Genomic DNA, 15,720 nt, shown 5'->3' with positions numbered 1-15,720 from the left:
TGTTACATATTTTATATACAACTAACTGAAAATCCTTTTTATATACAACTAACTGAAAATTCTTCCTCAAATGACGTCATACTAGCGACAGTTACATAATCTGACTATGATTTCGTTGTCGGTATTAACGCTCGGTATTAATGAATCACGCGTAAAGAACGGATTTGATGTTCCGCTTAAGACTAACCATAATCCTTTTATATGTAATGGTTAAAAGAGTACAAAAATGTGAGTGTATTCGTTCTTTAACGCTATTAATAGAAATGGTATTACACGGTATTAATATTAATATAAAAAAGATTATTCTAAGATTATGAATCGGTGTTTTCGGTTATTTCTTAACGAACTGAACCGAAACTCCTGCAGAAGATTGTCATCTTTCGCCAATGTGTGCTTGGCGGCGTTAGTACTATCAAATATTCAAACAAAACACTTGAACAATCTGAATGATCTCTTTCCGTAGTCTAAAGCACAAAGATCACTCACCGATGTTTTCTCTTCTGCGTCTTTCTCTTTAATGGAGTAAGTTTCAGCACTTGTTTCATCTTCACCTGACTGGCCAGACGTGGTAACACAGAGTTCATTTACAGAATCATGAGTTGGGGCAGCAGAAGGTTCCCCATCAGATTCAACTGGATTAGTTTCTTCTACGGATGTGCGGCAAGGCGGATAAGGCATGTCCCCATCTTGGGGCTCACGGTGGCTCGAACCTGTGACGAAGCCTTTCTTGGATTTATCATGAGAAGTACCAAGGCTTTCCTTTTCGAGACACAAGAGCTCAACACCAGACTCAAGAAGTGAAGATTGTAGGATGATGTCCGCAGACATGTCAAATTCTGTTCAATGTCTCGAAAACACAGACGCAATTGTGTGACACACTTAATGACGCTGGTAATGTGTAAACGTAAACGATTTTGTCTCAGAAAAATAATTCCGTATGAAAAGGAAGTATTGCTATTCTGTTTTCAGGTAAATTGCATATGAAAGCAATACCGGTTTCATAACAGTACATGCAAATGTCAGACTTTGAAAATTATACTGAAAGGCAAGAGAAACGTCGTAGTATTTTAAATGACATTTAAGTATTAATTGAGTATTTGAACCTGTTATTTATATATACACATGAATCATAGTCGTGTAGTCTGAGTTGTCCAACAAAAGTTTGTTTAAGATCAAGGTTCCGGATGGAAATGTGTTTTGCTTGAGGAAAGTGAAGAGTGCCACAAACACAACATTGAAATCGATATGGACGCCCATTATGCATGCTTTCAAGCATAAACTACCGGGTTAGACGGCAATTGTTCTCTTGTTATCTGAATACAGCAGCTATGGCTATTCACTGACATTTTCACATCTCCGCCGTTGTGACTGGGGTGACTGGGTTTACAGGGTTGACAGGGTTGAGTGGGTCGACTTAGTCATTCTCTTCTGCTGATATGTAGCTGTCCTATGCAAGACATACTGTTGGTGACAATGCTTTTGTCACTCATTTTCCGATCATTCAACCCATGTAAACTCCCTTGGCCCTGTCGCTATGTCACATTGTAGCGCATTGAGCAATAGTTTCTCAGTCAGTCAAACAGCGACAATATAAGTTGTTCACTGGTCCCTCGGGGTCCATGGACTGATGTTCCTTCGATGTTTGTTTGTTCCCTGTCTCCTCGTGACCAGTGAACAACATAACATACAGCCAAATACACTCATTCATCGTCAGAGCCGTGATCATCACAATCAACACCATCATAATACCCTCAACATCACTATTACTGTCATAGATTTATCATCATCATCATCATCATCATCATCATCATCATCATCACCGTCATCTGTACTAAATACTCTTGTAACTATCTTCAAAAGGCATTGTGATACAATTGTGATACAATGAATAGTACATAAAATCATCAACGTGCAATACTTATTACTAGTAGCTATAAACAGACTAGCTAACATGAAATACACGATAAGGTTACGACTTATCTTATCTAAAGTACATAACAAGACATATATGAATAAACATTCTAAGGTAAACAAGGTCATGAACTTGTTTACAATTTGTTGTTTACACAATACATGAGTTGGATGGTAACTGATCTATATTACAATTGTTAATGTAATGGAAATAGTTAATGGAATACATGGATTATAATGCAAATTTGAAATGAATGATTCAAACAATGAGCCTACCCTGTGGGTGAGACTGGGGTGACGACAGAGCACAGCAACAGTCTGTATCCCGAATATATCTGAATAAAATGTAATTACTATGATAACTAAGAGTAAGACGCTTATAAAAACTGATGTGCTGTGTGAAATGCTATATGCGCATATTGTATACACATACCTAAACGACAGAATTAAAATAGGGCTATTCTACAACACATTCGGACTTAAATTTCTCATGCACGCAAGAGCAAAGAAATAGAAAAGTTGCTAGTAATTACAAAAGAATATCAGACGCCTAGTTTACTTTAATAGAACATATTTAACGTATCACAACATATAAGTGCAACGATATAAATATACAGAGATATATTAAACTCACCTGATTTGTCAAGTGTCTGTCAACTTGTCTGTGTGGTGACTTTGTGCAGAGTGCAGGCTATTAGACTATTTAGCTTGGCCAATCAGTTGATCAGGTCATGGCTTGGGTTTGTTAAGGGCTTGAGGGACATATGACCTATTAAGTAGCCTACAGATATACATATACAGAACAGAAAACATTAAAATAATAAAATCCCTATGTACATAGTTGTGTCTGCCACACACTTCCCCACTTCCTTGAAATGACATGACGTCCTCGTCATTTGTGACCAGATCCAGTAGTGCATCGGAAAGACGTTTTGGTTGGCCCTCGAGCACCCCCTCCCCTATTAAAGAACTGAGATAGTTTGCTCTAGCTAACCACTCTGGCTGCGTAACTGCAGAAAGTGCAAACTCGCCTCTGCTCATCCAAATGGGTGGTTGTCTATCTCGAACGGATCTCCTTGGTCGAGGCTCTGGTTGCACTGGCACATCAGCAGCAGGTTCTTAGTCTGGTGGGGCATCCACAGGCGGAACTGGAGTTTCCCTCGGCTCCTGTCGAATGGTTGGCTTTGGTTGTGGAGGCTTGCATTTTCTTGGCTTGGGCACTGGTGTTGAATGGGGAAGAGATCCAATAGGAAGTAATATATTCCTATGCAAGGTTCTTGTCCGCCCTTGTCCATTTTCCTTACCAAGGACAAACACTGGTATGGATGGATTCGGTTGGTCCAAGATAACATAAATGTCTTGCTCCCATTTGTCAGCTAACTTATGCTTGCCATCAAATGCAACAACCTTCGCAAGTACTCTGTCGTCCTTTTCAAGAATTGCTGCCCTAGCTTTCTGGTCGTAGAGATTCGTGTTCCGGGACTGGGATTTCCTGGCAGCAATAGAGGCTATGTCATACGCCTGGGTGAGACGATCTTTCAGTTCACTTGTATAACTGGCCATGGACTTCTGCTTGGCTGTCCCCATGTCAAGTCCAAAGGCTATGTCCACTGGGAGACATGGATGGCGTCCACACATCAAAGAGAATGGTGCAAATCCTGTAGATTCATGGCGTGTGCAGTTGTATGCATTCACTAATGGTCCGACATGGGCTCGCCAATTCTTCTTACTGTCCGGATCAAGAGTGCCAAGCATGTTGCAGAGCGTCCTGTTGAAGCGTTCACACATTCCATTCCCCATAGGGTGGTATGGTGTAGTTCGCGACTTGTTGATCTTCAGTAGCTGACATAACTCCTGCATTAGCTTACCAGTGAAGTTGGCTCCTTGATCCGAGTGGATGCGCTTAGGTATCCCATAATGTATGATGAAGTTGTTGAAGAAAACTTCGTCTTGGCCGTCATGTTTTTGGTTGGGTAGGCCTGGGCATAACGGATGAAGTGGTCAGTCACTACTAGAACATGTTGCTGTCCACCTTTTGATGGTTCTAGAGTGAGAGAGTCCATGCACGCAAGCTCTAGAGGCTGTGACGTTTCTATGCTGACGAGTGGTGCTCTTCCTGTTGGTGTTTTACGACGCATGGTACATATTGTTGAACATGGGCTTCTACATCCTTTGTCATTCCAGGCCAATAAAATCTGTCTTTGATGAGTGCCAAGGTTCTGTCTCTCCCTGGATGTCCCACATTGTCATGGAGACTTCGTAATGCAGCAGATCGAAGGACTAACTGTTCCTGTTCTTCTCCATCCCTGTTGGTGACCCGATAAAGAACACCTCGCTTCAGCTGAAAGGGCTGGAAACTCTTCAAGAGCGTTGTCATCTCTTGATTCCCAAGAAACAGTGTCCTATCCGGTCTTGTTTATTCCTGAGATGGTCAGTTATGAGTTCGTCTCCGATCTCTGGCATTAAAGTCACTTCTGTCTTCAGCTGCCTCCTCTTGTTCGTCAAAGTCAGGAGTGGAAAGAACCAAACTTTCAACAAGGCTAGGAACTTGCGATACATCACAGATAGCTCTAACCAAGTCCTTGATTATCTCTTCCCTTTGTACTTGATCTTCTCTCTGAGGTAATCTGGACAGAATGTCAGCATCAATATTGGATTTGCCTGATCTGTACTTGATGGTAAAGTTATAGTTGCTTAGAGAGGCTAACCAGCGATGTCCAGTACCATCTAGACTGAGCTGTAGCTAGGACGTAGGTTAGAGGATTGTTGTCAGTCATCACGACGAAGTCATTGCCGTACAGATAATCGTGGAACTTTTCGGAAATTGACCACTTTAAGCACAAAAATTCCAATTTACTGGCAGAGTAGTTTCGTTCAGAAGGCTTCTGTCCTCTACTTGTGTATGCAATTACCCGTAGGTGGCCGTCCTGGTGCTGATAGAGTACTGCTCCCAAACCGTGAGTGCTTGCATCTATGTGAAGTTCAAAGGGCTTTGTGTAGTCAGCATACTCCAGAACTGGAGGCATAGAAAGGCATGTCTTGATCCTATCAAAGGCACGTTGCTGGTCCTGACCCCACTTGAAACCCTTAGTCTTTGAGGTTTGTTCCCTTGATCTTTTGGCAGTCTTTGGCATCAAGTCAGACAGAGGTCTGGCAATGCTGGAAAAATTCTTCACAAATTTACAGTAATAACCAGCAAATCCGAGAAACTTCCTAACTTCCTCAGGTGTTGATAGTGTAGGCCAGTTTATTTTATCCTGTCCACCCTCTCTGGGTCTGCCTCAATACCCTCAGCAGAAACGATATATCCAACATATCTCACTCGGCATTTGAAAAACTTGCACTTTTTCGGAGACCACATTCTTGAAGTCGCTTGAAAACCATCTCCAGACGATGAATATGTTCCTCATAAGTCTTGGAAAAGATGATGAGGTCATCAAGGTAGATGAGGCAAATCTTCAGATGGAGACCCTCTAGACACTGTTCCATAAGACGCTGATACGTTGCTGGGGCATTGGAGAGTCCAAATGGCATTCTGTTATATTCGAAGAAGCCCAGAGGTCCAACAGTAAAGGCAGTTTTTTCCTTATGGCTCTCCTCGATCTCAACCTGGTGGTACTCGCTCTTCATGTCCAGAACTGAGAAATAGGTCATACCTCCTAAACAGTCTAACAGCTCCTCGATACGTGGTAGGGCATAAGCATCCTTGATGGTACGTCTATTCGCCTGTCTAAAATCTATACACATCCTCAGAGTTCCATTTGTCTTTCTTGCTAAGACGACATTAGATGCCCAGGACTGTGAGATCTTCGGATGACTCCAGCAGACAACAGCTGTTGTAAGTGACTCCAAACCTCATCAAACATGGCTGGTGGTATACGACGATGTCTCTGTTTGAAAGGATGGTCATCTGTTAAATCAATTCTGTGTCGAACAGCTGAAGAGTGGCCAAGGTCCTCTTCATGTTTGGAAAAAATATCTTTGAACCTCAGGATAACATCAAGGCCTTGCTCTATCTCCTGAGTTATCTTTCTCTATTCCCAATTGTTCAATCAGAGCCTCCTCATCTAAAGGTTGTCCACGTGGTGCTTCTTGTATGGTTACTGGTTGAAGTTTGCAAAGTAACGATCGGGGAGGTATAACTATGATACGGGTGGCGACATTGAAAACATGGACTTCAATTACATCAGGACTATCCTTTTCATAAGTGATGATGGTTGGAGCTATTTCAACATCAGAAGAAATGGAGGCCTGGGACGTAGGTTGAAGAAGGGCACATAGTCTAGGTGTCTTCAGTCCCTTGGATACCTGACCCTTCACTACAGTTCTACGATTAGGATCAAGACATTCTTCTCCTCAGCACACCTCACCAGTCCACGTCTCCACTTGTTCCGTTCAAGCTCTTTTTCTCCTAGATCAATAGTCCTGTAGGTTAAATACCATGGAGTCCGTAATGGGGCCTTCTGTAAAAACTTGTCTCCATGTTGATTCCTGCAGGTATTCAATAAACAGTTTAAGACGTTTGTTCCTAGAAGCACTGGTACTCTGGCACTGTATCCAGTAGCAGGTACTACAAGAAATAAACATGGAATTGCATCAACATCAATCCTTCCTCCGGTGAGTGTTACATCCACTTTGATGAATCCTTTATAGGGCAATGTCTCGCCGCCAGCACACTCTATGTCCAGTATGTTTCCTAGTGGCTCTAAGGCAATGTGTTGTAACTGTTCCTCATAAAAAGCTTCAGATACCAAAGACACAGTCGCTCATGTATCCAACAAGGCTCGGACTGGTTTACCATCAAGCAGGATGTCATCTTCATTTGCACAACCAACCAATCCTTCAGGTACTCTGTTGGGGCTCTGAAGTAAGTCTAGTGGTGACCCCTGCCCATAGACCCTTGCCAGTTTAAAGGATGACGGAGATGGTCTAGACGAACTTGACATCCAATTGCAATGTGTCCCAGGTAACCACATCTGAAGCAGACAACTTCCTGTGACCTTCGAGGATTAATTCTCTTATTTGGTGGTGGATACTGGTTTCTTGGTGCACCAACTTGTGAATTAGGCTTAGGTAATGTAGGTCCAAATCGCCTATGATTAGAGTCCGTTCCTGTACCTCTGTAGTAAGAGTTAAATGCATCACCGGTGCCTGGTGGCATTCTGTGACCCGGTCCTTTACCCGACCTTGAAGGCAAGTAGGATCCTAATGGGGTATCTCATGGGTAATCTCATCCTGAGGGTCAGATGGTAAACTACGTTGGTATCTGCCTTCAGGGTAACTTTGTTGATTGGAGGCAAATGACTGGTGTTGGTAGACATGGGCCGTCTCCTGTTGCTTGCTCTTCATATCTGAGACCTCACTTTGTAACTGTTGGATGGCGGACGTCAGACTTTCAATATCTTTCTGGCACCGGATCTCTTCCTTGCTTCATGTCGTACTCAATCTCCCTCACGGATATCCTTACACCATCAAAAGTTGGTATTGAATCGAACTTATGACCAGATACACTCTTGAGTGATGGCCTAAGACCACCCCATAACATGTTCCTCAGCATGTCATCCTGATCCTGAAAAGTGATGGTGTGATGATCTGTGACTTTCGATAACAGGTGTTCCAACCGGTATCCCCAAGTGGCCACGTCCTCAGTTTCACCTTGGGAGGCACTATAAAATTGAGCTAACAGAGCTTCCTTGCGTTGAACAGTACCATAAATACTGTAGAGCTTGTTCAGCAAATCCTGTGTTGAAGCCTTGGATCCTAATCTCATTGCTACTCTTGCTGCATCCCCCTTCAAGGAATGCCTGATGGCCTGATCCATAACGTCGGGGGTGTAGTTCGTTGATTTCAAGAGACAATCGACTTCTTAAGTCCAAAGGTCAAATGAAGCGTCCTTGCCCTGAAAATCACCGCTAAACAAGGGTAGCTTTGGAAACTGATGGTAAGCTATAGCTACAGGCCTAACATCTGGTGTTACTGGCTGAGGGGTATTGGTACCAGGAGGTTCAAAAGCCTCTTCCTCCTCTCTTTTTAGAGGACTTTCTTCGGAATACATTCCCTTAATCCAGGCTTTAAAATCCTCAGGCGTGTCGGCCTTTGGGTGCATCCCAAGCCTCTTAAAGAGCGTGGCCATTCCTTCCAACTCTTCATCTTTGAACTCTATGGTTAATTGAGGTAGCAGAAGTAAACAAAATTCAATTGCCCAACAGCAAAATGAGGTAGCGTTCCAAGTTAAGATACCACTATGATATGCAATAACAAAGCGAACTTATGCTGTCAATATCAGAATAAATGGAAACCGCAATGACATCTACATGTCAGCTGATATCAGTTTAAAATAGTTCCCAAACTGCTATGGCGACAAAAGAACGATAGTCGGGGCTCCAGGAACGAGTGGAATGTCTGAAAAGTTCAGAGACTAACATCGAACCAGTTTAAAGGCAACAATATAATCAAGCACAATATAATCAAGTAAATGCAAAATGCAATGCTACAAAACACAAGTTATAAACAAAGTTACATTTTAGAGAACTGGCGCCAGGTAATTACGTTTACAAAATACAATGTTGGATGCTAGCTAGCAATGATGCCGAACAGTCAAACATTCATTCAACTCACGTGAAACGAGTGTCCAGGGTTTTGAGAAATACCCCCTATCCAATATTGGAAAAGTCACATCCAAAACACAGGTGTAAAACAAATGCCACATGACAATGTCAAATGTAGTCGGAACAGGTGCTGATATTCCAGGAATATCCACAGGATGTTGCTGGCGTTCAATCTTCGTCCTCCGTGGTGGCAATGTCCTCACTTGGGGCTCCATTTGTAGCAGGGCAGTGAATGCACAAACGACAAACACACGCTACGGGTGTGAGCTATTGCCCGAGGAATCTTTATTTTTTTGTGGTCGATAAGTCACCCTGAAATATTTACAGAAATTGTGATACAATGAATAGTACATAAAATCATCAATGTGCAATACTTATTACTAGTGGCTATAAACAGACTAGCTAACATGAAATACACGATAAGGTTACGACTTATCTTATCTAAAGTACATAACAAGACATATATGAATAAACATTCTAAGGTAAACAAGGTCATGAACTTGTTTACAATTTGTTGTTTACACAATACATGAGTTGGATGGTAACTGATCTATATTACAATTGTTAATGTAATGGATATAGTTAATGGAATACATGGATTATAATGCAAATTTGAAATGAATGATTCAAACAATGAGCCTACCCTGTGGGTGAGACTGGGGTGACGACAGAGCACAGCAACAGTCTGTATCCCGAATATATCTGAATAAAATGTAATTACTATGATAACTAAGAGTAAGACGCTTATAAAAACTGATGTGCTGTGTGAAATGCTATATGCGCATATTGTATACACATACCTAAACGACAGAATTAAAATAGGGCTATTCTACAACACATTCGGACTTAAATTTTTCATGCACGCAAGAGCAAAGAAATAGAAAAGTTGCTAGTAATTACAAAAGAAACCTTACAACTGCTAAGCCTGGTTTAGCATATTTATGTTTATAGATAATGGATGACATTTAGGCAATATCAGACGCCTAGTTTACTTTAATAGAACATATTTAACGTATCACAACATATAAGTGCAATGATATATATATATATACAGAGATGTATTAAACTCATCTGATTTATCAAATGTCTGTCAACTTTTCTGTGTGGTGACTTTGTGCAGAGTGCAGGCTATTAGACAAAAAGATTTAACTTTGAGGTTTAGCTTGGCCAATCAGTTGATCAGGTCATGGCTTGGGTTTGTTAAGGGCTTGAGGGACACGTGACCTATTAAGTAGCCTACAGATATACATATAGAGAACAGAAAACATTAAAATAATAAAATCCCTATGTACATAGTTGTGTCTGCCACAGATCAATCACTTAGACCATTAATTTTGACATTCATCTTGCATCACACAGTGTTTGTTTCCAGCATTTCTGGTTTAAAACTGAAAATCATACACATGCAAATTTGACCTCATACATCAATCATCTTTCAAGATCGATTACTGTACAATGAAGTGCAGGTGGTGATGCACTCACAAAACATTCTCATCATATCAAAATTGACTCCGATACACATCCCAAGTATCTAACTCGTAGGTTAAAAACTGGAGTTCACCTATTTATCTAATATATCAATCGACTCATGCAACAAATGATTATTGGACCCCAGTTGTGTCTCCACTGCCGAAGTCGTCGCCAAGGTCGTCACCGGTGTTGTCGGCGATGTCCTCCCTGCCCATCAAAAAAGCCTGGGCTACAGGTTCATCACTGAGAGGTGGCCAACGTTCTATTAACACCCATGCAATGATGGCTCCGACTCCGGCAATGATCAGAGACACGCCAGCAAAAGACAAGGCTCCATTCACTGAGGACGTTTCTTTCAAGATTTTAGCTGAAATGGCAGCAACAAACAATGCATTATGGACATGACTGTGAAATTATATGGCATTACCTTAATATTTAAAACCTGTGTGATCATGGGTAACTGAAAATCAGTATGTGTGCGCTTTTTATTGAACACGGCACTATTACCGAACATATACTCTCAAAACGTAGGGGACCTGAACTTTCAATTTGAATAGGAAGTACAAGTGTTAAAAACTTTTTTAAAAAAAGGTAGAAATGTTAATAACACACCACCATTTCTCTTTTTTACAAATATCAAACATAACGCATAAAATGCACGTGCATGCCATTCTTGATTTTGACGGTTTTCAAGGTTTAAATCACTTTTGACAATCACCTTGTATCAGTCACTTGTTCGTGGTTTTTATTTGTTTGTTATTTTTTGTTGTTTTTTTTGTGTTTTTGTTTTTGTTATTTTTTTTTAAATGAAAATTGAACACACGCAACATTAATCTACTTGGGAAAAACTGCAGTTCCCCATTTTCTAAAGAGTACATCTATCACAGGTTGTTCTTAACACCAGTGATTGACGTGTGGCGCATGTTAAACCCTTTAAGTATATAGTAGCCTCTTACGACAAGCATAGGTTGCCGGGAGGACCTGGACATGCATCACAGAATAAATTCAAAAGTCCACTTTCAGTTAGTGATAGTATTTTGTCACCAGAACGAAATACCATACAGCGTTGTTGTGTGTTTGCTGTCTAACTCCACAATCAGCACACAATCGAGTCGGCAATCCTGTGATCTACGCATTTACGAGATGACATGCGTCAACCATGACAGCGAGTTTGACCCCGCGATCTTACTACAAGCATGGGCAGTTGAAGACCAATTCGATTTGAACGGGTAAAAATCCTTACAGCACCAATATCTGTGCTCCATTTCCTTTAACAATGAGTGAGGTAGGTTTACGTCGCACTCAGCAATATTTCAGATATATGGCAGCGGTCTGTAAATAATCGAGTCTGGACCAGACAATCCAGTGGTCAACAACATGAGCATCGATCTGTGCAATTGGGAACCAATGACATGTGTCAACCAAGTGAGTGAGCCTGACCACCCGATCCGGTTAGTCGCCTCTTACCACAAGCATAGTCACCTTTTATGGCAAGCATGGGTTGCTGGACGCCGACTCTACCCAGGGACCTTCTCGGGTCCTGTCATTCCAAGAACTCCAGCTACCAGGAATGTTGTTTCCTAAACAAGATGTGGGTCCCTCAGTTACCCAGCACTACAGGTTTCATGCAGTGGCGTCTTAAATTATCAGAATATCCTTATTGTATAGATAGACAAGCAGCATTATTATGGCTTTGCTAAATTGGCATGTGATGTATATATCCGTAGTCATAACGTTATTCGAAATTCATCGTCCACGAAATCCATTACTACTTCGGATTTATGATTACGTACAGGTGAAAAAATGTGCAGAAAAGTGAAAAATAAAACTATGTCAACCACGTGCGGCTTACAACAATCGAAATCCAACGCATCAGTACAAACATGATAGATATAATAATTTTAACAACGACTTTTAACGGTCGTTAAAAGTTATCAAGCCAGAAATGAAGCAGTTATCAAGCCAGAAATCAAGAAACCAGTTCTTGATGCTCAAACCTTGAGCAACTACCGCCCGGTATCCAACTTGACATTCATGCCAAAGATTCTAGAAAAAGTTGTTAAAGCACAGCTCGTCGAACACCTTCAAAAGTCTAATCTGATGGACAACTATCAGTCCGCATATAGAGTGGCACACAACACTGAGACGGCTCTGAACTGTGTTTTGAATAACATAAAGATGTCTGTTGATTCTGGAGACATCGCCATGTTAGTCCTGTTAGACCTATCAGCCGCTTTCGACACCATCGACCACGCAATGTTTCTGAGACGTTTGGATAATGACTATGGCTTGAACGACACTGTCCTGGAGTGGTGGTAATCATACCTTACAGATAGGAAACAGTTTGTCCAAATAAATAAAGCTATGTCCCGTAGTGAAGTCCTGGCCTGTGGTGTCCCTCAAGGGTCCGTGCTAGGTCCGATCCTGTTCACTATGTACACAAGACCTCTGGGACACTTGATATCAGAGAAGCACGTGGCTCATCATTTCTATGCCCATGGCAGACAGTTAAGATGGTAGACAGTTTCAGACCCCCCTTAGTAAGTCAGATGGAATCTTTGCATAGCATGGAAAGTTGTCTTAACAATGTCAAATCCTGGATGTCAACCAACATGCTTAAATTAAATGAGGAAACGACAGAGGCCATCATCATCGCTCCACCTTCTAGACAGCAAAAATCCCGGCTAACCCACCTGCAAATTGGACAGTCTCTCATACCTTTCTCGCCTCATGTAAAAAATCTTGGTGTTTTTATTGACTCTTCTCTTACTATGGATAAGCAAGTGGACCATCTCTGCAAAGTATGTCACTTTCATTCGAGAAACATAGGATCAATCCGTCATCTTCTTACAGGTGAAACGACAGCCACTCTGGTTAGATCGCTCATACCTTCTCGTCTGTATTACTGTAACAGCTTACTCGTGGGAATATCAGGAGATCAGCTGAACAGACTGCAGAGGATACAGAACAGGGCTGCCCGTATCATAACCAGGACTAAGCTCCATTCTCACATCTCCCAAGCTCTACAGTCACTGCACTGGCTCAGGATCCGTGAAAGGATTGACTGTCTATCTTCAGGAGATGTTTGCCCACTACAAGCCCTCTAGAAAACTCCGATCAGTTGACCAACTGCTCTTGACTGTACCAGTATATAAACTGAAATCTTTTGGGGCTCGATCCTTCTCACATGCAGCTGCCTCATTATGGAAGTCTCTCCCATTTAACCTCAAGAGTGCACCTACGCTGTCTGTCTTTAAATCTGGACTAAAAACGTATCTCTTCCAACGCTACTACTAACTGTATCCACTGTTGTCTGCCCTGTGCATTTGGATAGATGTCACACGCGCTTTGAGCATGTCAATCAGTGATGTGGAACTAGCGCTTTATAAATACCCTTATTATTATTATAATTAGAATGACACGGAAATCCTACTGGGTAAATGGTTATTGTCCGTTTTATAAGGACTTGTCATTTCTTCATTCTTCTGTTGAAATGGTGGATTAATGGAGAGAATGTACAGCTATAACCGTCCTTATTAATACGTGATAACTAGTAGTTTTGGAACTATTCGAAATATCCGCTAGTCAGGTTTTAGTTGCTATAACATTTAACCTTGGGGAGGCACCCAATATTTGATGTAAAGCCCGCGATTGGCATACCTGGCTGCCACATGCCCCCAAAAGTTAGTGAGTATGGCTTCTAGCCATTTTGATACACTCCCAGAAGTACCAAGGTAGGCTCACTAGGTAGTAGAACCCGTGACCCGTGAACCTAGACCTGTGACGAGCGACGGCTGCATCTTCCGCGTTACCTTGCCGTCCCTACTGAAATAATGAGTGAGTGAGTGAGTTTAGGTTTACGCCGCACTCAGCAATATTCCAGATATATGGTGGCGGTCTGTAAATAATCGAGTCTGGACCATACCGTGCAATGATCAACAACATGATCATCGATCTGCACCATTGGAAACTGATGTCACGTGTGAACCAAGTCAGCGAGCCTGACCACTCGATCCCGTTAGTCGCCTCTTGCGACAAGCATAGTCACCTTTAATTGCAAACATGGGACATGTGTTTTCGATTCTTTACATGAACAAAATGCTTTTGATTTTCTGGAATGCTACTTTATGTCACTGTACGCAATACTTCAGCTAAATATGGACGATCGGTATACCATCGAGTCCCGCAAACCTTAGACAAAATTGACACAATCATTGCAAAAAGATTTATTCTCCGCTGTTTATGCTTTCAGAAATCCAAGTCATCAGCTCTGTTCTTAACTTTTCCGGTCGCCGTTTCAGTTACCTATATTGTTATCGCCACCAACTACTTTAAGATTTACCCATGGTCTTTTGTTAAGATGGTCCCAAATACTTTTGACGTTACAAACGGGTTGGCCACCTCCTGAGTTCGATCTTAGAATGGCGTAAGAACATCAAAAGGTTCAAAAGGTTCAAATCGAGACTTGACCTTGATCCCAATGTTGGATGGGAGACAATCCAAGATGGACACTCACCATATGTCAAACACTAAGTATCTTATATACAGGTGTGCTAAATCTGATCTCTGTGGTGGATGGTCCGATAGACTAAAGGGCATTTTAATGGGTTTCTACATCTCCATAGCAACTCGGAGAAAGTTTGGTATCGACATTACATCCCTACCGTGTAACCTGACGTCATTCCTAACACCGAATTCTGTTCCCTGGAATGAAGCCAGGTTTGAAGTAATAAGAGATGACAGGTCAGCAGGTGTGTACAATGAGATGGGCAAAGTCAGTTTCATTAGCAAATCGAAAACTCTGAATTTTACCGCCTGGTTGAAACATGACATTGCATATTTTCTTGCCAATTTGGATTATGTTGATTCCCTCAAGTTCAGCAGAGTTCATTGGAAAGAATTCTCATGGATGGAAAATAAGACAAGGGACCAATTCTTTGCCACAGCGTACAAGACTCTATTTTCTTTATCAGCATCTTTGAAAGAAGCCTTATCACGATTTCTATCAAGAGCTAAACCAAGGGGATCATCGAAGCTCGTTTGGGCACAGATTCGACTTTTTAAAAATCCATCAAATCCAAATGACAATAAAAATCCTAGAGGAGCTACGATGCAAGATGTGCAAAAGATTTGGAACTTCTTTAGAAATTTTAGTGATCCGTCAGCATACAAAATATTTGTCACTTCCGACTCCGAAACTGTCATGCAACAAGCCCGGAAGTTATTTCCAAGCCAAATTATGGAAAGCGAAGGAAAGGTATTTCATATGGAACTGGGCACTGATAGAAAATCACGGTGCGATGGATGGAAGAAGGTTATTCTGGACCAGCACGTGCTGATGTCGTGTGACGTTCTGGTGTTGACGTTTAGTGGTGTAGGGCGGGTAGCCGCTTACGTCAGAGGGACGCCGAAAGGCCTTTACTGTATGGTCAAACATAAACTGATCAAGTGTTCGCCCAGCGAACTCCGTCCGCTGTTCAATGTGTACGGATAACTTTGTTATGTTCACCAGTCTGTTCAGTACATATACTCATGGAAAAAATAAGGGAACACATAAAAGCAAAGATATTCTTTTTCTAGGTTTCGTCGAATGCTTTGTTTTTCAACGAGTATATTTGTAATCGATCTTCCACATGTATGTCATGTTCTTTAGGTATGAAAAGGTTCCTTTAACACAACAATACTGTATTTCCAAAGCGACGGTATGGAAGCTTTGGACAACACACGCCGT

The 15,720-nt window shown here is 41.7% G+C and overlaps 2 protein-coding genes and 1 pseudogene across 2 annotated transcripts; 1 reads left to right on the top strand and 2 right to left on the bottom strand.

Annotated features, from left to right (window-relative positions):
• Window positions 1–2,948: 2,948 nt before the first annotated feature.
• Window positions 2,949–5,658, bottom strand: LOC137298637 (uncharacterized). Its single transcript, XM_067830921.1, has 4 exons — window positions 5,234–5,658; window positions 4,769–5,070; window positions 3,331–3,890; window positions 2,949–3,131 (listed from the first exon to the last, which is right to left on the bottom strand). Exons 1-4 carry the CDS (start codon window positions 5,656–5,658, stop codon window positions 2,949–2,951), a joined length of 1,470 nt encoding a protein of 489 aa, XP_067687022.1.
• Window positions 5,659–6,784: 1,126 nt separating this feature from the next.
• LOC137298636 (uncharacterized) lies at window positions 6,785–13,662 on the bottom strand (annotated as a pseudogene).
• A 687-nt stretch (window positions 13,663–14,349) lies between these two features.
• On the top strand, window positions 14,350–15,483 carry LOC137298364 (uncharacterized). The gene is made up of 2 exons (XM_067830585.1): window positions 14,350–14,365; window positions 14,459–15,483. Exons 1-2 carry the CDS (start codon window positions 14,350–14,352, stop codon window positions 15,481–15,483), a joined length of 1,041 nt encoding a protein of 346 aa, XP_067686686.1.
• Window positions 15,484–15,720: the final 237 nt, after the last annotated feature.

Source organism: Haliotis asinina, chromosome 10 (genome assembly GCF_037392515.1).
Source record: "Haliotis asinina isolate JCU_RB_2024 chromosome 10, JCU_Hal_asi_v2, whole genome shotgun sequence".
In the NCBI taxonomy this organism is placed as follows: Eukaryota; Metazoa; Mollusca; class Gastropoda; order Lepetellida; family Haliotidae; genus Haliotis; species Haliotis asinina.
This window is presented reverse-complemented; position numbering and strand designations above follow the sequence as displayed.

Excerpts from the sequence above, each read along its gene's own strand:
- LOC137298637 (XM_067830921.1), bottom strand. The coding sequence starts at position 5,658 with ATGTGTATAGATTTTAGACAGGCGAATAGACGTACCATCAAGGATGCT. Across the intron at positions 5,071-5,233 it reads GCAAGTTTTTCAAATGCCGA|CATTGCCAGACCTCTGTCTG; the intron begins GTGAGATATGTT and ends GAATTTTTCCAG. Across the intron at positions 3,891-4,768 it reads TGAACGAAACTACTCTGCCA|GCCTACCCAACCAAAAACAT; the intron begins GTAAATTGGAAT and ends CGTTATGCCCAG.